The 21,440-nt window shown below is 35.9% G+C and overlaps 2 protein-coding genes and 1 pseudogene across 3 annotated transcripts; all 3 read right to left on the bottom strand.

The window, feature by feature from the left end:
* Window positions 1-4,291: 4,291 nt before the first annotated feature.
* LOC311598285 (olfactory receptor 8C8-like) lies at window positions 4,292-5,224 on the bottom strand (the record flags this gene model as incomplete). Its single annotated transcript, XM_084783320.1, has 1 exon — window positions 4,292-5,224. The coding sequence occupies one exon, from the start codon at window positions 5,222-5,224 to the stop codon at window positions 4,292-4,294; it is 933 nt and encodes a 310-aa protein (XP_084639446.1).
* A 5,345-nt stretch (window positions 5,225-10,569) lies between these two features.
* LOC311598275 (olfactory receptor 8C8-like) lies at window positions 10,570-11,504 on the bottom strand (annotated as a pseudogene). Its single transcript has one exon. The product of its transcript is annotated as an olfactory receptor 8C8-like (transcript).
* Window positions 11,505-19,469: 7,965 nt separating this feature from the next.
* Window positions 19,470-20,360, bottom strand: LOC311598307 (olfactory receptor 8C8-like; the record flags this gene model as incomplete). The annotated part of the gene is made up of 1 exon (XM_084783341.1): window positions 19,470-20,360. The coding sequence occupies one exon, from the start codon at window positions 20,358-20,360 to the stop codon at window positions 19,470-19,472; it is 891 nt and encodes a 296-aa protein (XP_084639467.1).
* Between the last annotated feature and the right edge of the window lie 1,080 nt (window positions 20,361-21,440).

The following is a 21,440-nucleotide window of genomic DNA, read 5'->3' as shown; positions in this document are numbered from 1 at the left end:
CCTTATTCCCCTCCCCTATGACTGTTCCTGAGGGAGATTTCCTCCCCCTGTATATGTTCATAGGGTATCAAGTCTCTTCTTGGTAACCTGCTGTCCTTCCTCTGAGTGCCACCAGGGCTCAAATGGTATATACTCACTTATATCTGCATATTAGCCCAAGGGGCATGTCCCATGAAAGCCTTCAAGTACCAGGAAACTGGGACAGTGGGGAGGACATCCTATTGGGACTCTAGATGAGACAAGCATGGGAGAATGGCAAAGTAGAAGGATCCAGAGGGTCCTAGAAACCTACAAGTAGAATATTATGATAGGCAGATTTGGGCCCAGGGGTCCCGCTCAAACTAAGGCACCAGCCAAGGACAATACAGGCCAACTCATTTTTTATTATGTTAATTTGAGTCTTCTATTCTTTTTTCTTTTGTCAATCTTGTCTAGCTTTGCAAAGAATCAGCTGTCAACACTTTTTGATTCTTTGTATTGCTTTATTTGTCCTTCAACACAAACTTCTGGTCTGGATTTGGTTATTTCTTCCCTTCTACTGGACTTGTGTTTGATTTGTTCTAGTTTCTTCAAATTCTTGAGCTGCAACATTTATTTGTGGTTCTTCTGTTCTTTTAATAAGGGCACATAAAGCTATAAATTTTTCTTTTAGGTTGTTTTTAGTGTGTCTCAGAGGGACTAGCTCTCATTGTGTCAGAAGGTGCTAGGCAATCCATAGGAGAAATAGCAGCAGCTCTACAAGTCATAAAGCCTGTCCACCAAAACAATAAATGACTTGGAAAGATACTCTCATTGGTGAAATAGAAGCAAATTTAAATTGGTAGCAAGTAACAGCTAATTATATGGAAAGCTCATTCAATGGGAGGCCATTCACCTTTAGTACTGTAAACCTAGTCAACTATCCATAGCTGAAGAAATCATTGACCCTGAGAGAGAAACTACTACTGCCATTTTCCTAAGCCAATATAATTTCTAACTTTTGCAAGTATTTATTCTTTATCCCTCACTCTTTACAAAAGGATGGTTTTCTCGTTTGATGCAGAAAATGCCTTTGATAAAGTTCAAAGAAGTTTCTTTGACAGCAGATGATGATTATTACAGAGATCCATACCTGGTCAAAATACAGAGAAGTTTATACCAACCCCTACTGATGCATCTACAATGTAACCCCTACACCTAAGCCTCAGGGATAATGATGACAGAGAAATCGGAATGATGGTGAGAGCCAGAATGTAAGAAATTCCACTGGTAAATGGTACCTTCTAGGCATGACAGGAAAGCTGCACCAGTGAAATCCCAACAATATGCCTTCCTAAATAAGACCTACATCATGAGCTCTTTTATGTGCCAGTGTGGATGGGGAAAATTTCACAAGGCTCCACTTGTAGATGAAGAGCTGCACGAAAAGGGTGTTTATTCAGAGAGGAGAGAACTATGAGTTGTCATACTTTCCTTGCCTTTTATGTTAATGGCATCTAAAATATACAAATCAATGAAATTCAGTTTTCTTTTTAAAATGTGTTTTGTATGCACTTGACATTTGTTATTATGAGGATATGAAACAGGTTTCCTATTATGTAAATGAAGATATAATGATGCACAAATTAGGTAAAAAGTATGTTCAGACTATGTCAGTATTTTTAACAAATACTTATTAACTTGAGAGAATGTATTTATTTAACATTTTAGCAAGTCTACATTTGATAACAGTTATGGATAAATCATTATAATTTAACTATAGTTATAAATTATTGAAATTATTGCAATTTGAAAATAACAGTACAAGTAAGTTAGATGCAAGATAATTTTTAAAGGTAAATTCAGTTGAATATTAATATTTACAGGCCTTCTACATATATTTGGTATTTATTCTGTTTATTAAAATGTCTTATTAAAATTTAATCCAAATAATTTTAATAACTTGCATAATGAATTACATTTCAGGCATTGATAATTTTGTTTGAAAATTATAATGTGTTTAAATCTAAAAACATTATAATGAGTATTTGTTTCACTATCTAATGCCAATAATTTTAGCCAGGTTGAATTAATGTTCTTTTTTATTCATTATTCACTTTACATCCTGATCATAACCATCTCCCTCCTTTCCTCCTGGTCCCATCCTCACTCCTTGTTTCTCCTACCCTCCTCCCCTACTCCTCAGAGAAGAGGTTCCCACGCACCCACTCACCCACCATAGCATTTCACCTCTCATCAGGACCGAGTACATCCTCTTCCCCTATAGGCCCACTAGGGAAAGGTGATAGAAAAGTAGGCAACAAATGTAACCAATGGGTACCAAAGGGGAACGAGTGCTGACTCTGACATGGAATTAATGTTTTCAGCCTGTTTTTTTTATATACCTATATTAATAATCTACCATTTCAGAATTATTTGTTTGTTTGTTTTGTTGCTTTGTTTTTTGTTTATGGGTTGTTGTTGTTGTTGTTGTTGTTGTTGTTGTTGTTGTTGAGACAGGGTTTCTCTGTGTAGCCTTGGCTGTACAGGACTGGCTTTGTAGACCAGGCTGGCCTTGAGCTCACACTGATCTGCCTGCCTTTGCTTCCCTGAGTGCTGAGACTAAAAGCATGTGTCATAAGGCCGACTCATTTCAGAACTTTTAAAACACCATGAGCTTCAGGTATATATAAGAATTACAGTTTGAATAATGATTCTCTGACTACTGTATCTCCACTGAGGGGTATGTGCCCTTAATTCATGCAAAGTTGAGATTCAAAAAAAACAATAACAACGTGCCTTCTAGACTAGATAAACGTAAGAATTTTTAGAGCATAACTTCTGTTATTTTTAAATTGTGAGCAAATAATTTTGCTTCTCTGTAAAGACATAATATCTAATAAGCTTCTTAAAGTATACATGTTATTATTAGAGAAATGTTGGCATGCTTCACAAAAAGGCTTGATCCAAACCATCAGCTTTACCATCCTTGAAAGAATGATCACTGATATAAAGAAACAATATAAAATGTCACTTTGTAGCTTTCTCTACTCACACCACTTAAAAGTCATTCTTTTGCATGAACATTTGCTTCTCTTTCTCTACTATGGGAAACTTGGCTTTACCATCGTTCTAACACTCGCTCATTTGGACCCATACTGAAACAACTCTTCAAAAGTTCCCCAAATCCTGGGCAAAGCATAAAGAGTCTAGTGGAAAAGTCAGGGAGAGGGTAAAAGGATCTAGAGGTGACAAGAGTTCCAAAAGAAGACTAAGAGAGCCAACTAACTAAGGCCAAGAGGGGCTTGTGGTGTCTGAAGCACTAATCAAGTACCATGCATGGCCTGGACCTAGGTCCTCTACAGAGATGTAGCTAACGGGCAGCTCAGGCTTCCTTTGCCTCCACTAGTAAGAGGAGTGGGGGCTATCTCTGATATGGATCTGTTGCCTGGTTTTCAGTCACTTCCCCCTGATTGGGCTGCCCTGCCAGGCCACAGGGGAGGAGGATGAACTGAATCCTGATGCGACTTGATGAGCTGGGGTGGGTGGTCAGGATGGTGCTTCCCTTTTCCAAGGAATAGAGGAGGGGAAAGGGGGAGGGTGAGTGGGCCTTGGAGGACAGTAGGTATGTTAAATGGATAAATACTTTTTTTAAAAAACTTCTCTGTCTCTTTACCACTCTACTTCTTTCAGTACTCGTTGCATAAATAAATAATATTTTTCAAAAAAAAATTATCTGTTACTTCTTCTTAGGAACCATACACAGCTGACCTTAAGGATTGGTGGTATAATGGTGAAGGCTCAGCTTTCTAGGTTTTATTCTTAGGACTCAGCACCATCCCATGGGTCTATTTTCATTAAGAAGATATAAAAGGAAAATACAAAATAGTATTATCTTTATTTAAAGGAGTATGTCAGACCAAAGTCTCCATCTGGGACACAGGTGATGAAAATCAGGAGAGCGTGGATGAGTCTGAAATCCAATGATAGGGCCAGAGAACTTCCTTGAGAGCTGATTGCGGAGGTGGTAATGGTGCTGGTACTGGTGCCGGTGGTAGCAGTTGAGGAGGCAGTGTTGTATATATATATATATATATATATATATATATATATATATATATATATATGTGTGTGTGTGTGTGTGTGTGTGTGTGTGTGTGTGTGTGTGTGTGTGTGTGTGTGTGTAATGTAGTAGCAAATCTGAACAGAATGATATAAGTAATGAAAAGGAAAGAGGACGAAAGGGGAAAAGAGAGGGAAATTAATGCAGAGGGAAAGGAAATGAGAAGACCCTTCGATGCAGTGAGAGACTATTGCAAACACACCTGTTCACTCAGCTTGTGATTCTCTTCATGGTTCTCTTCACAGCAAGCTTGACATCCTTGTTCCTAAGACTGTAAATGAGAGGGTTCAGCATGGGCACTATAAGAGTGTAAAGCACTGAGAAAAATTTCCCCTGGTCTACCGACTTGGCAGATGCTGGTTTGACATAAGTAAGCAGCCCAGACCCATAGAACAGACTAACAGTTACAATATGAGAACCACAAGTGCCCATGGCTTTGGACCAACCTGTAGCTGATGACATGCGAGCAATATTTAAAAGGATGGAAGCATATGAAGTTAAGATAACAATGCCAGATACAATGACAACTATGCAGGCAATGAAAGAACTCACAAGTTCGTTGGCATAGGTGCTGCTGCAGGAGAGCTGGAGAAGGGGAAAGATTTCACACATATAGTGGTTGATGGTGTTGGAATCACAAAAGCGGAGCCTGATCATGCAGCCAGTGTGAGCCATGGCACTTGCAAACCCCATCAAGTAAGACCCAAACATTAGCAGGGAACACATCCTGGGAGACATAAGGATGGCATAAATCAAGGGCTTACATATGGCCACATAGCGATCATAGGCCATTGCTGTCAGCACGTAACACTCAGAATTAACAAAAAAGCAGAAGAAAAATAGCTGCGTCATGCATCCTGTATAAGAGATGATGTTCTTTTCTGAAACAAAGCCTGTCAGCATTTTGGGACTGCAGACAAATGAATAACAGAAATCTACGAAGGACAAATTGAACAGGAAAAAGTACATTGGGGTGTGAAGGTGTGAATTCAGACAAATGATAATCATTAAGCTCAAATTTCCCACCATAGTGGCTGTATAGTTCAGCAAGAACACAAAAAACAAAGGCAGCTGGAGCTCAGGTTGGTCTGTTAATCCCATAAAAACAAACTCAGTCACCAAAGAGTCATTCTCCATAGCCATTTGCTTCTTGGTGTCATCTGTAGGAAGAGAGACACATGTGACATTAACAGGGAAGTGTGTTTTAACAGACATGGATTTGCAAGCTTAGGGTTTGGTGAAAATGCTACAAGGCATACAAGCATGACAACACAGGTAGATTTTTCAGGAGTCCTCATTTTCTTCTTTCTCCAACTATGAGGTGTGCCTCTTCCCAGAGTAATGCTAATAAACTCTTTGTGTCTCTTGATCATCCTTTCCCCCTACTCTTTAGTAAGGATAAGAGCTGAAAAAGTAATTAAAACATTGTCAAAACCCAGAATTTATAGATTTGTGGCTGAAGGAAAACTATCAAGACAAGATGATTAAGAGAACAGCCTTGTTCCAGAGGTTCTTTATTGCAGCTGTGTGAATAGACCCTTCTTCAGTGTCCTCAGCATCCAAAACCTTTTATGATAAGGATGGTAACAGCCGTCAGTGACGATCTGTCTCTAATGTCATAAAAAGGATACACCGTGGAATGTGACAAAAATTTTGTAATGAAATTTTCTTTAGAAAAATCCTCATCCTCACCTGAAGAAGGAAAACATCATCCTTATATGAGACCGTAAGATGCTTTCTGGCTCAAGTGAGAAACTATTTCAGTATCCAGAGTTCTGTGAAATTGCTTAGAATCCTGGAAAAGTATCCTCTCTTTAAGATTTCCTCCCAGGTTTCATGAGTCCCCTGAGTGAATAAATTACTGAGCCTGTGTTTACATCATTCACCATAAATATGGTGTTGGATCATTTGAGACTCAAAGTTATGCTCACTTTATAATTCCCCATCAGGGATACTGATTGACAGAGTCCTGGGTGGAATGCTTTAGAATCTTCATACAGGTCTGCAAACTCTTCAAGAGGAACGTTGAGGGAAATACTACATGCTTTTATGAACAATTTCCAAGAAGCACCATGAATTATATTAATGCATAGTAGATTATAGGTTAACATTCTAAAATTTTTTATAAAAAGTAAGTCAAAAATTATAAATAGTTAGATATACAGGTATTACACATATATATCACATATGATATATAATATATATTATTTAAGGCCATGCTTTTCAAATTTTTCACATCCTACTGTAACTTATGTGATATCTCTAGGCTTTATTTATATTTATATCTGTATTTGTATGTATATCTATAAACTGAGATTCATAAGAGAAGGATTAGGTTAGGTCTCAGTGGTAGAATTCTTGCCTTATATTTATAAAAGCATAGCAACAATCCTTGCACCACAATAAATAAAAACAATAATACTAGAATAAACTATAAATGGACGTCACAATGTTATATATTAATTAAATGAGATGGTTCACACAATGTGTCAGAACTATGATAAATATTTGAAAATAAATTGTTGAGTATTTTCTCATCTTTTCTTATTTAATATATTTATTTGTATAATATTTTTTATCCTCAGAATTATTGGTATTTAGATTGGACAAGTAATATTTGTTGTAATGCTCGTCTGTAAGACATAATAAACAGCATACTTAGCCTTTTCCCATTCTATACCAATATTATCCTTCCCATCACCACACACACACAGAAGTTGTAACTAACAGAAATACTCAAAACATTACTGAATATTCTATGAGTACTACTGTGATGTAAAAAACAAAAGATTAAAATGGGATGCTTTGTCAGGTTGGGTACACTGAACAGACAGGAAGATACTGATTGGGCTGAGAAAGAATTTTCTTTTTATTGAATGTGTGTGTGTGTGTGTGTGTGTGTGTGTGTGTGTGTGTGTGTGTGTGTTGTATAATTACATCATTCCCACTTCCTGCCCACAATGTTTCATGCACCTTCCTCACTCACTCTTAAATTCATATATGTGTGTGTATATACACACATACACACACACATATATATATGTATGTATGTATGTATGTACGTACGTACGTACGTACGTATGTAGTCCTTTTAATGTTACTTGCATCTGTATGGTTTTATTGATGACTCCTTGACATTGTATAATGAATTAGACAGATCATGTCAGGGGAAGAACAATTCTTGCTCACTTACCAGTCAATAATTCCCTGGGATTCTTTGTTGTTTATTGGTTGGTTTTGTCTAGTGATATGGCCCCATGAAATTTCATCCAAAGATAACACATTCTTATCCTACTGTTTTCAGTGGTGCTATTCTATGTTGCAGAATATAGCTGTATGTCCCCTGCCATTCTATACCAATACTATCTTTCCACCTCCACATTGCTGATTTGCTTAGTTTTTATGATTCAGGGTCTTACTGTGTAGTTTGGCTGTTCTTGAGCTCACTAGACAGACCAGGCTGGCCTTGAAGTCACAAATATCCACCTGCCTCTGCCCCCTGTCAGTGCTGGGATTACAGGCATACGCCAGCGCATCTGGCTTTCCACATTGTTTAGATCACATTTATGCATCCACATGTCTAGTAAGTATAAACACTTCCTAGAACTCATCCAGGCCATTTGCTGATTTGTTCTACACAAGACTATGCTGCTGACTAAAATACAGAACTCAGAACACACTCTATATGTTGTGCCCATAGCTCACACTCACTTTCTAGCTTGGTAACACTTTATACATGTCAATATTACATACCTTGTTTTATGTCTTTTATACATATTGTTCATCTTTTAATATGAATGCTTCTGAATAAGTACAAAACCACTTTCACAAATCTGTTTAATCACACACTAATGACTTTAAAAATGTAAAACTTTCAAGGCATTCAAACCACTCCTACAAAATTAAGAACATTCAATAATCATACCACTTTTATAATAAATAGAAATGCTTAGCTCTCTGATTACCACTAATTTTTGCCAGATTGATTTAACTTTCAAGGTCATTATTTTTTTTCTAATTCTTCATCTCTTAGCCGAAGGTCTTAGATATTTTCAAATATTATAAAAAATATACTTTCATGATACACTGAACCCTAACCGTGATATATCATCTATTATATGGTTATTTTCTTAAAACCGAAATATTTCCGCCTAGAGGGAAGACAGGTGCTTATAATACCCAGGAAACCCACAAAGCACATCACCTTCATGAGGAACTGCCTAAGAACACACTATCAGTGGCTGGAGGAAAACAGCTTCTACTATGAAGCTGACTAAAAATGGGCAGATGTTTCATTGAGGGAGCTGTAGATACTCACTATCCACACATCTGAAGGTCTTTCAGTGAACACTACAGAGCCTATGTTCTACATTGTCCATGTAAACAATAAGAAAATGTAATGTACAGCAAATTATTGACTGTATTTCATGAATGACTTAGATTTCTGTCTAAAAATAAGAAATTTGATACACTTCTTAGTGTGTATCCTTAAACTATAAGGATAGTGACATGACACGTCAGAAAGGCTCAACAATACTCCTCATTCCTGTCACTGCAGAAATGGAATCATTAATCAAAAATAGCAGACAAAATGTTGCTTTGTGGTTCAGCAGATTTACATCACATTATTCTGAGGCTTCTGTAGGGAAGTGTGTGTGTGTGTGTGTGTGTGTGTGTGTGTGTGTGTGTGTGTGTGTGTGTTAACTTAGGCTTCAAAGCTCTGTAAACAAAGTTTCTGTTATACACATCTTGACTGGGTCCATATCCCCATAGATTCCTCTCTTGGGGAGTCATGGGGAATAACTTGCCAGATATTATCTATTTCTTCACTTTTCATTGTCTTCTCTATGTATTACTATATAAGAAATGAAACATGTGTAAAAATAAATGGTGAATCATTAGTTGTATGGTCTTGCAGTACTTTTATGAACATTTCTCATCTAGATGACCGATAGATACAGAGGTAGAAATTGGTAAAGGAATAGAGGTAAAGGCTCCTCTTGGTGGTGGGAAACCAGTCACAAATGCATGAATTGTATCAATGGGTCTCTGTCCAATGAGCTGTTTGTTTTGCAGAAGTAAACATTATCCATTCTGTGGAATGAAGGGTGGGTAGTGTAGATATTATTAAAACACTGTTTTCTGTGCCAAAAACGTGTGTAACTTTATTGTATGTATCATAGATGAGAAAGTGACAATTTCATTTTTAGTCATAATAATAATAAAATGATTGTTTGCTGAAATAGTCTCAAACTCATGGAGGGGTGGAGAAACATGTGCCGAGAAATTAGCCTAACATATTCTCTGATAACCGTAAAGGTAAAACCTTGTTCCAGTTAGCTATAGATTTTGATAATCTATTTCAAGTAAAATATTACAAAAAGGACAATTATACTATTCCCACAATTTTCTTCACATTTCTTTGAATGAATATGCAAATAAAAAACCCTTCAGATAAGGAAGTTATTTTTTACATCAAACTTCATATTATTTTTTTCTTTTTTTTCTTTTTTTTCTCCTTTATTAATTTATTCTTGTTACATCTCAATGGTTATCCCATCCCTTGTATCCTCCCATTCTTCCCTCCCTCCCATTTTCCCCTTATTCCCCTCCCCTATGACTGTTCCTGAGGGGGATTACCTCCCCCTGTATATGTTCATAGGGTATCAAGTCTCTTCTTGGTAACCTGCTGTCCTTCCTCTGAGTACCACCAGGTCCGTCCCTCCAGGGGACATGGTCAAAGGTGAGGCACCAGAGTATGTGAGAAAGTAATATCCCACTCTCCTCTCTACTGTGGAGAGTGTTCTGTCCATTGGCTAGATCTGGGTAGGGGTTTAAGGTTTACCACCTGTATATATTAGAAAAACAAGCAATGAATTATATATAACATATAGAACTCCAGGAATTTTGTTGGCTTGAAAATAATAGAGTAGGGTCCATGGAGAGGGCTCAGCTGTTAAGAACATTTAACGCTCTTACAAAACATGTGGTTTCATTTCCAAGCATTTATGTGGCGGGTCCCAACTGCCTATAGCTCTATTTTTAAAGAACCTGAAACCCTCTTCTATCAATGAGAGGCTCCTGTATACACATAGTAAATATACACTGAGGAAGGTTGAACATACACACACACACACACACACACACACACACACACACACATATTCAAATAAATGCACAAATGTATTTGAAAGAAAGATATGAAAGAAAAGCTACTAAGAAATTTTACCTTCAGGTGAAGTAAAACATTGACCAAGGCCTTAATCAGATATAGGCAATGTACAATAGGATCAACTTAGAAACATATTGAATCTGTCTCAAATCCTGACAGTACTCACAGAGTTATATTACATGATATAAAGAAAAAGGTGGTGTTATAGTATAAATTCTATTGGTCCTATTGAAGAAGAGTAGTAAATAAGAATAAACAAACAAAAAACCACATCAAACTGAAAGTGAAGAGGCTAAAGGACACACTGTGGCAGGAATCAGCTTCTGATTCTTTTCCAGGTTTTCTTCACAGCAAGCTTGACATCCTTGTTTCTGAGGCTGTAAATAAGAGGATTCAACATAGGCACCAATAAAGTGTAAAAAACTGAAAAAAATTTCCCCTGGCCCACAGTTTCAGCAGATGATGGCTTGACATAAGCAAGCAGCCCAGTTACATAGAAGACACTAACAGTTATGATGTGAGACCCACAAGTGCCCAAGGCTTTGGAACAACCCTTACCTGATGACACATGAACAATGTTTGAAAGGATCATAGCATATGAGACTAAGATAATTAGGCAACAAAAAATGATAGCTGTGCCTACCACAACAGAGCTCATAAGCTCATTGACGTAGGTGCTACTGCAGGAGAGCTAGAGAACAGGGAAGATGTCACACATGTAGTGGCTGATGATGTTAGAATCACAAAAACTGAGCCTGACCATACACCCAGTGTGAGCCATGGCACTAACAAAACCCATCAAGTAAGAACAAAATATCAGCAGACAACAGATCTTAGGGGACATAACAACCTTGTACATTAGTGGCTGACAGATGGCCACATAGCGATCATAGGCCATGGCTGTCAGCACATAACTCTCAGAGTTCACAAAAACACAGAAGAAAAACAGCTGAGCCATGCATCCTCTGAAAGAGATGATGTTCTTTTTCTAAAACAAAACTCATCAGCATTTGTGGGGTAAAAACCATTGAATAACAGAAATCAATGATTGATAATAAAAAAGTACGTGGAAGTGTGAAGGTTCGAGTTTAGGCAAATGAGATTCATTAAGCTCAAGTTGCCCATCACAGTGGCTGTGTAGTTCACCAAGAACAGAACAAATAAGGGCAGCTGGAGCTCAGGCTGTTCTGTCAGTCGTCCCATAAGAACAAACTCCGATATTAAAGAGTTGTTTTCCATAGTCAGTTGCATCACTGTGTGGCACCTGCAAGAATAGAAACACATATTAACCCCATAAATCATCTTTCATTGCAAGAGCAGAATTGTATTTATTAGTTTCAAAGCTTGAGTGAGGGAGCAAGGAGTCCGGAGGAAACACTAATTCCTCGTTCTCCTACCCATGCTATATTTATCTCCCCAGAAATATGCTTTGAATGTTTAATCCTTTTAGTTACTTGGTGTTTCCTAAGAAATAAGATTCAAAAGAAGAATGAACACATTTTTTACACTGTGTGTGTGTGTGTGTGTGTGTGTGTGTGTGTGTGTGTGTGTGTGGTTTTAAAGGCAAAATATCAAGATAAAGACTATTTGATGATCACCTTGATTCACTTGGCGCCTTCTCCAACATTGGAGTCCGTGGCGTCGTCCTCCACACTCTGCTGAGAGTGCCGAAGTTGCTAATAATGGAGCGGGTAATTTCTAACAGCGCAGACAGGGTCCCTCTCTTGCTATAGCAGGTTTTGCTGGAGATAATGATCTACTTTCTATTTGAGAATTTTATAAAGATTCTTCTCATACAAAAAATGAATATAGCTTTCTTATTTGAATCTCCAATATTCCAAAGTCAAGATTTCGAAGAAAATTCATTAGAAATGCAGAAAATTGTTCTCTTTCTTATGAGAGTCTCCCTTTTGGATGAGTCCCTTGAGGATAGAAATTGTTGACTTTGTTCCATAGAACTTAACATCAGTCCTTTAGAGGGTCAACATTCTACTCAATTTATAACTTCCCAGCAGGAATATCTAGTACCCAGGGCAGAACTCTGGGGGTCATTTTCTTCATGACATTCTGCACAACTCTACAAGAAGAGATGGTCAGGGATATGGTCACCTACCCTATGTAGCTTTCCTATTATTTCAATAAGAAACCATCAAACATGCATTAAAATTATACAAAAATAGTCTTATAGAGGGAATAAAATAATATAAACAGCCTCTCAAGATAATACAAATTTACATTAGAACTTTTCACTTCTCATCTATGAAGCTGTAGATCACGCTGATCCTTCTTTACTTACACTTTCAGATTCCTTTGAACAACTATAAATATTCATTTAAAACTGATAAATCTGAAGCATGATAAAGTTCTAGGTAAGAAAACAAATCTATGTGTACAATTCATAAAAACAATAACTCCAAATACAATTTACACAATGTATTAGATGTTTTCTGTGTGCATGAAAATATACTAGGATAAGTTAGTCCACTTATACCACTCACATTCTTACTCAAATAAAAAGGTTTATTCTTGCCTTAACTCATTTGGAGCAACTAAATTCTTGCTGTACTGATGTCTTGTGTAGTGGAGACAAAACAGAATCTTTGGCCCCTACCATTCTGTGCCATGCTCTCCTCTTCATTACCATAATCTCATAAACTGAAGCATATGATATTCCTCTAGAAATTATCAAATATGCATTGCATAACAACTGGGCTCAGAAAATGAGGTGCTGAAGTGCATTTTCTCACGGACATGATTTGGAAAAAAAGAACATTGAAGATGTGAAGAATGGTGCTTAAGAATGATAATAAGAATAATCATGCACACCACACATGAAATCAATTTATATTATGCCATTTACCTAAATATAAAATCTAAAGGCATAATACTGTTACAAAAAAAAGAGTGTAAGATAAAAAAAAATACTGGGACTTATGGATCTTCAAAATTGCATATATAAGACAGTTAAAAATGTGAAATAAACTGAAGGGTGTCACCTTGAAGAGGAAAGCCCTAAGGTAGCACTTAACCCAACCTAAAGTTTTGATATAGTGCATATTATAGGATTACAAATTTGTAGAATTTTCACATCAACTTTGAGTCTTCCTGTAAGCGATAGACAGCTCCCTTACATCTATAAGACTTTATGAATGACATTTACGGTGCCTCGTAGCTCTTTATACAACCCGTAGATTATATAAGTAAAAGTTTTATTTAGAAAATAATTTTTAGACCAAGTGACAGTGTGCACACTAGAGAGAAAAAAGTATGACTAACTGAAACAAAAGAACGAGAAAAAATATCAGTCAATGATTGGGTAAGGAAACCCGTAAGGTTAGGGTTATTATCCCAAGAATTCTTTCATAGAAAAAGAACAAGAATGAGATTAGAAGTGTGAACCTAAGTTATCAGAAAAAAAAATACCACCAACATTAGAGATTACAGAAAGCTTATTCACTGATTGGCATTTTATGGTTATAGAACATTGGAATACTGGCAGCCTAGAAATAAATTATTCTAATATATATATATTCTAATATATATATTCTAATATCTATCTATATGTATGTATGTATGTATATATATATATATATATATATATATATATATATATATATATATAAACCTCTTTTACTTGAGGTAAAACATTTAGAATATTTTACTTTAACATACAACTGATTTCTACAAGCTCAAAAATGAATGTTGTCATATGATATCTAAATTTATAGAATTTTGCTATGATTTAGTATAACCTGATGCTCCCCATAGCATATTTTGAAAAGTCTTCATATTTGGTTCTCTTTTGTTCTTTGACCATAAATGTTTATGTAGTCACTTGAAATATATAAATCTAGACAATGTGACTTCACTCTCATGGGCTAGAGTCATTCATATTTGATGCAGAATGAATTGTATTTTTACTTCATAGAGTAAAAAAAAAGCTTTTGTTTTGCAAAATCAAAACAGCATTAAATTGGACTTTTGATAAATGAAAGCATGAGAGTGGATTACAGATTGAGGAGTACAAACATCATTATTCACAGAAAGAGGAAACAACTGTTTAAGATTTATTTATTTATTATGTATCGAGCATTCTGCCTACAGGCCAAAAGAGATGGTTGTGAGCTACCATGTGGCTGCTGGGAATTGAACTCATGACCTTTGGAAGAGTACTCAGTGCTCTTAACCTCTGAGTCATCTCTCCAGCCCCAGAGGAAACCAATCTTAAACCATATATGGAAGCAATATAGACACTTGGATCATTAAACAATCCTGCTCAAAAATAGTAACACCAGACATATTACCATGTTGTGCCACAAACCTGTAGTAATAAAAAGCTTCCATTGTATTGGCATAGGTGAATGAGAGATAATAGAGGACACCGAAATAAACCTATTTACATTTTTCTACAATCAGACATGCAGTTTGAACAGCACAGTTTTTTTGAAGATGCTCTCTTTCTTCCAGTGTGTACTTCTGGCTTCTTTATCAAAATTAAAGTGACCATATATGTATGGGTTAATGTCTGAGGCTTCAGTTCAATTCTATTCACACACATTTCTGTTTTATGCCAAGACCATGAGTGATTTTTTTTTACTTGTTTGTCTGCTTGTTTTTTTACTATAGCTCTGTAGTACAGCTTAAAATTGAGAATGGTGAGACATAGCGGTTATTTTGTTGAGGATTATTTTAAATATCATTTGTCTTTGGATTTTTTCGTATAAAGTTGAGAATTCTCTTTTTGAAGTCTATAAATGTAATTTTAGTGGGAGTTGCATTGAATCTGCACATTGCTTTTGGTGAGTTAGCCATATTTTATTATGTTAACCCAGCTGATCCATGGGCATGAGAGATCTTTTTATCTTCTGATATTTTCATCAATTTTGTTCTTCAAGTTTTTATCATACAAGTCTTTCACATGCTTGAGTAGAATTACTCCAATATAATTTATATAATTTGAGGCTATTGTTAAGGATGTTGTTTCCCTGATCTCCATATTGGAGGACTACTGCTCTTTTTTTTTTAATCTGTGTTCAGCTACTTTGCTGAAAGTGTTTATCATCTGTAGAAGTTCTATTTTTGGTATTTTACCGTCATTTATGTATATTATCTTATGATCTGCAAATGATGATACTTTTTTTCATTTCCAATATTTATACTATTAATCTCTATCAGCTGTTTTATTGTCCTAGCTGAGACTTCAAGTTCAGAATTGTTCCTTCAGGGTCCATAAAGATTTGTGCTGGCGTTTTGATGGGAATTGCATCGAATCTGTAGATTACTTTCAGTAAGATGGCAATTTTTACTATGTTAACCCTGTCAATCCATGAGCATGGGATATCTTTCCATCTTCTGATATCCTCTTCAAGTTCTTTCTTCAAAGACTTGAAGTTATTTCATAAAAGTCTTTCACTTGCTTGGTTAGAGTTAGACCAAGAAATTTTACGGATTTTGTGACTATTGTGAAGGGTGTAGTTTCCATAATTTCTATTTCAACCCATTTGTCTTTTGTATAAAGGAGGAGTACTAATTTTTTTTAGTTGATTTTGTATCCATAAACTTTTCTGAAGGTGTTTATCAGCTGTAGGAGGTCCTTGGTAGAATTTTGGGGGTAGTTGATGTATACTATCATATCCTCTGTGAATAGTGATACTTGACTTCTTCTTTTCCAATTTGCATCCCATTGATCTCCTTGCTCTAGCTAGGTTTCAAGTATTGCACTGAAGAGATACAGAGAGAGGGGTCTGTATAGTGCACAGCTCTATCACTTTTGTCTTGTCCCTGATTTCAGTGGAACTGATTTAAATTTCTCTCCCTTTAGTTTGATGTTGGCTATAGGCTTGCTGTACATTGCCTTTACTATGTTTACCTGTGCCTCGTATTCTCAGCCTGTCCAAGACTTTTAACATGAAAGGGTATTGAATTTTGTCAAATGCTTTTTCAACATATGAAGACATGGTCATATGGACCTCAATCCCCTGATCAGAGGTAGTCAATAGGCAGCACAGTCTCCTTGTGAGTCCCATAATGTGGGCAGTAGAGGTGACCTCTGACATGGACTCTGGTACCCATTTATTGATCACTTCTCTCTGACAGGGTGGCCTTGCCAGGCCACAGAGGAAGAGGATGCTGGCATTCTAGATGAGGCTTGAGGAGCTGAGTCAGATGATAGGGGAGGAAGAATCTCCCTTTCTGAGGACTAGGGGATGGGGAGGGCCTGAGGGAGGGAGAGTGGGACTGGGACAAGATAAGGGAGAGGGCTACAATCAGGATGTAAGTGAATGAATTAAAATTTTAAAAATTTGGAAAAGGCCCAAGCATGAACAAAGACTTCTTAAACAGATTCCAGCAGCTCAAGAAACAATAAGAAATAGATTTTCATGGAATTTAAAAAGTTTCAGCACATGAAAGTAGTTATTATTAGAGTGAAAAGTTAGCCCAAATAATAGAATAAAAATTTTAGTATCTATATTTTAGGATCAATATCTAGAATATACAAAAATAAAAATAAAAAGCACAGCACCTGAAACCAAACAAAACAATCAATGACAAGGCTAATAAAATGTACACGCATCTGTCAAATAACAAAGCAAAAGTAACAGACAAACCTTTAGAAATGTTCAAAATTATTCATCATCAAAGAAGAGTACAAAGTACAGTGAGACTCCATTTCAACCCCTTCAGAATGGCAGCCACCAACAAAACAAATAACAGCAATGCTGAGGAGCTTAGATTAAAAGGAACTTTTTTATACTGCTGTTGAGAAAGTAAACTCATCCAGATACCGTAAAAATCAGCATACAGATTTCTCAAGATGCTAGACATAGATCTACCATAGTGCGCAGCTCTATCACTTGTCAGTATTCATCCTAAACTTCAAGTCTATACTTTACAGAGACACTATTTAAATTAGCCATATAATGGAAGAGACCTGGATGTCAAACAACCAAAGAATGGGTAAAGAAGAAGTTTATATACACAGTGAAGGTTTTCAGCCATAAAAATGATTAAAGTCATGTCATTTGTACTAAACTGGAGTACATCTCCTGGTGATTTTCCTAAGTAAATAAGTAAGTATCAGTAAGATACACATCATATATTTTCTCTCCTTTGTAGGCCATAGATTATATTGATAAATAAAAATGTGCATTACCAACAACAGTGTTACACAATGTAAATTGTTATTTGTTTATAGTATTCAAATTATTTTTCTTTCCAAATAAAGATTATAGCATCTAGCAGGTTTCTTAAAATGTGTATTTCATTATGGTAATAGTAACAAGACACATCATGATAACATAACCAAACTCCTAGACCACATCATCCCAGAAAAACAACCACTATTACAATGAACAAGAAAAGGTGTTATTATGTAGCTTACCTTGTGTGCACAACTTTAATATGAGGCTTCAGTCACAATATGTGTACTTTTTTAATTTGGGCATCTAAGACTGATAGATAAGTTCTTTGCTATAGCATATCGGCTGGATTCATATTTCCATAGACTTCTCAATATTTGGATCATTTTGAAATAATTATCTAGAAATCTCACTGTTACTTTGCAACTCACTTTTTCCTCCATATCTTCATCATATATATATATATATATATATATATATATATATATATATATATATATATAATGAATACAGCATTAACTTCTGCATTATTATCGGTGTGGACTTCAAAGCTCACATAGATTTTTTTAAATAATGAACTTTATTATTAAAATGTTAGAATTATATAACTATTTGCTCTGGAAGACAGATAGAAATGAGAGAGAAAGAAATGGTAATATATATGTAGGAAAAGAAAAGGGAGATAGATGATAGATGATAGATAGATAGATAGATAGATTTAAAAAGGAAGAGTATTCTTGATCTTGTGAATCAAGCTCATAAACAACAGCATGCATGGACTACATTATAAGCCTTAAGCCTAGTTGTGGTTTGATTATTCAGAAAGCATTTTTTAAATAAGAATATCCACGTAACAGTGGAAATGTATTAGACATTATAATGGCAGTTTTATGTGACCAAGAATGAACAAAATATTTTTAATTACAGATATAATCTATATATCAAAAACAAAAATAGCAATTTCAATTCTATTCCCGAGAAATATCAAAATGTCAATCTGTTGTCTTAATTGTGGTGTCTAAGAAACTTAGGGAGAGAAGTATATGTAATATATGTGCAGTTAACCATAAAAACACTAATTTAAATAAATTGCATAATTCCATAAAAATATCAAAAGTAGAAGCCTTGAACACAAAATTCTGGAAACTTCTTAAAGATTTTCTAATGTAAGTCCCACCTCCTTCAAGTAATATGTACAGTAGTAAGGTGGATGGACTTTGCAGCAAAATGTCTTCCTTATATTCTAATCAAATAACAGATCTACCACTAAGCAATTGTATATAACCTGAACAAATACATGAACCTCTCTCTGACTCAGTTTTCTTCTTTCAAAATAAAAGTGGTGATAGTAGCATCATGTATTTAAAAGAGTTAGTTTTAAAAGTATTTAATATAGTATCTAGCCACAATAACTCAATAGATACTGGCATTACTGTTAGCAATAACAATGTATATTAAATGTATTTTATTTATTCACTAAGGTTCCAATTTTTAGTGCAAGTAATTTTCTCTATATGATTCTTACATATATACCAATAATATAAGATTTAAAAAATCAATAAAGGTAACACAGATATTTAAAAAGAAATTCATAGTGAAGTAACATGAAAAATTATTGAAACCTTGACAACTATATCACCCCTTATCTATGTTATTGAATACATAGAAAATATAACTATCAAGTGAGTAAATGCATATACAAATTACAATAAAAATTAACAATGAAATCAGTTTGAGATTAAAAAATACAAGTTGGTAGATATTCTTAGACAGAAAAGACATACAATAAAAAATAATAGGTAATGTTATCCATAAGGAAAATAAGCTAACAGAGCAGGATCACAAGCTGATATAGGCAGTGGGCACGATATTGGATACAAGGAGTGGTCACGTGCATGTAACATTGCATACCGGAAGGCAAACGATACGGTGGAAAACTTGATGTTACTGTAGAAACATGAGAAGAAGAAAAAAATAAATAAAAGATAGGTAATCGGAAAGACCAAAAAAAAAAAATGATAGGGAAACAGTAGGCAAATAAAAACAAATCAAGCTAGGAAAAACACGAGTGGGTAGATCAGTTAGTGATTCTCTTCAGGGTTCTCTTCACAGCAAGCTTGACATCCTTGTTTCTGAGGCTGTATATAAGAGGATTCAGCATGGGCACCAAAAAAGTATAAAACACTGAAAAAATTTTTCCTTGGCCCACAGTCTCAGCAGATGATGGCTTAACATAAGCAAGCAGCCCAGATCCAAAGAAGAGACTAACAGTTATGATGTGAGAACCACAGGTTCCCAAAGCTTTGGACCAACCCTTACCTGATGACATATGAATGATATTGGAAAGGATCATAGCATATGAGACTAAGATAATTAGACTACATAAAGTGATAACCGTACCCACCACAACAAAGCTAACAAGTTCATTGACGTAGGTGCTACTGCAGGAGAGCTGGAGGAGAGGGAAGATGTCACACATGTAGTGGTTGATGACGTTAGAATCACAAAAGCTGAGCCTGGTCATACATCCGGTGTGAGCCATGGCACTAACAAAACCCATCAAGTAAGAAACAAACATGAGCATAAAACATATCCCAGGTGACATAACAAGCCTGTACATTAGTGGCTTACAGATGGCCACATAGCGATCATAGGCCATGGCTGTCAGCACATAACTCTCAGAGTTCACAAAAAAGCAGAAGAAAAATAGCTGAGTCATGCATCCTCTGAAGGAGATGGTGTTCTTCTCTAAAATGAAACTCATCAGCATTTTGGGGGTAAAGACAAATGAATAACAGAAATCAATGAAGGACAGGTTGAAAATAAAAAAGTACATGGGAGTGTGAAGGTTTGAATTCAGGAAAATGAGACTCATTAAGCTCAAGTTTCCCATCACAGTGGCTGTGTAGTTCACCAAAAACAGGACAAACAGGGGCAGCTGGAGCTCTGGTTGGTCAGTCAGTCCCATAAGAATGAACTCAGACACTAAAGAGTTATTTTCCGTAGTCACTTGCTTCGTGTGTGGCATCTGTAAGAAGTACAGAAATCGACTCTAGACAGCGGTCCATCTTTCACTCCAAGCAGAAAGCTTGATTTATTTGTTTCCAAGCTTTCATGAAGAGAACATACAGCTGGACCACTAAAGAGTACAAACTGCTCAAGTTGATGCTGATATAATCCCTATTTCCTTCTCCTCCACCCATGATATGTGTTGCAAAAGGAAGATGTAAAACAACCTTCAGTGACTCAGAATATAATTTACTCCCTTCCCCCTGGTCTTCACTAATAATTCGGGTAGAAAAGAATAATTCATAAGGAGTTTTTTCTAAAACAATGATTTATAAGACTCTGATCTCAAGTGAAATTGTCAAGACAAAAATTCAGTACTCACCTTTGGTCATGCAGAAACTTTCTAGCTTTGGGAACTCTTAGTACCTTTCTTCTCACTGGTCTAAGAGAGCAAAAGCTACTCTACTGGTAATGAAGTGGGTAGTTGCCACCAGTACAGATAATGAGCAACTTGCTAGGAGAGGTTAATTGCAGGAAATGCGATTTCTGTAGAAGGTTCTTTCCACATACTCAAAATAAAAGAGCAATTTTACATGAGGCTCCAAAACACTACCTCACTCAAATGAGACTATGAAGGTCAAGGTTTTTGGAGAAAAATGTTATAAGTACAGAAAAGTGTTCTCTCCTTTATATTCTTCCTGTGGGGCATGCCCCTTGATGGTAAAAATTACTGAGTTTATGTTTACATCAAATGCTATAAAGCTAAGGTTGGATCTTTGGAGATTCAAAGTCGTACTCAGTTTGTAATTTCCCACCAGGGAGTATCTAGTTCCGAGAGCAGCTTGTTAGTGGTCCCCTTTGTCGTTCTCATTATCCTCCTCACAATTCTACAAAGGAATATTCAAAGAACCACTCTCTTGCCATTTGTAGTTTTCCTATGATCATTGTTGATGGCAGTAATAAACATCAGACCAGAGACTTAAAACTCTACTAGATAGATAGATAGATAGATAGATAGATAGATAGATAGATAGATAGA

This window comes from Acomys minous (genome assembly GCF_964271855.1).
Source record: "Acomys minous genome assembly, chromosome: 5".
Classification (NCBI taxonomy): Eukaryota; Metazoa; Chordata; class Mammalia; order Rodentia; family Muridae; genus Acomys; species Acomys minous.
Note: the sequence above shows the minus strand (reverse complement) of the source record. Positions and strands in the feature narration are given on the sequence as shown.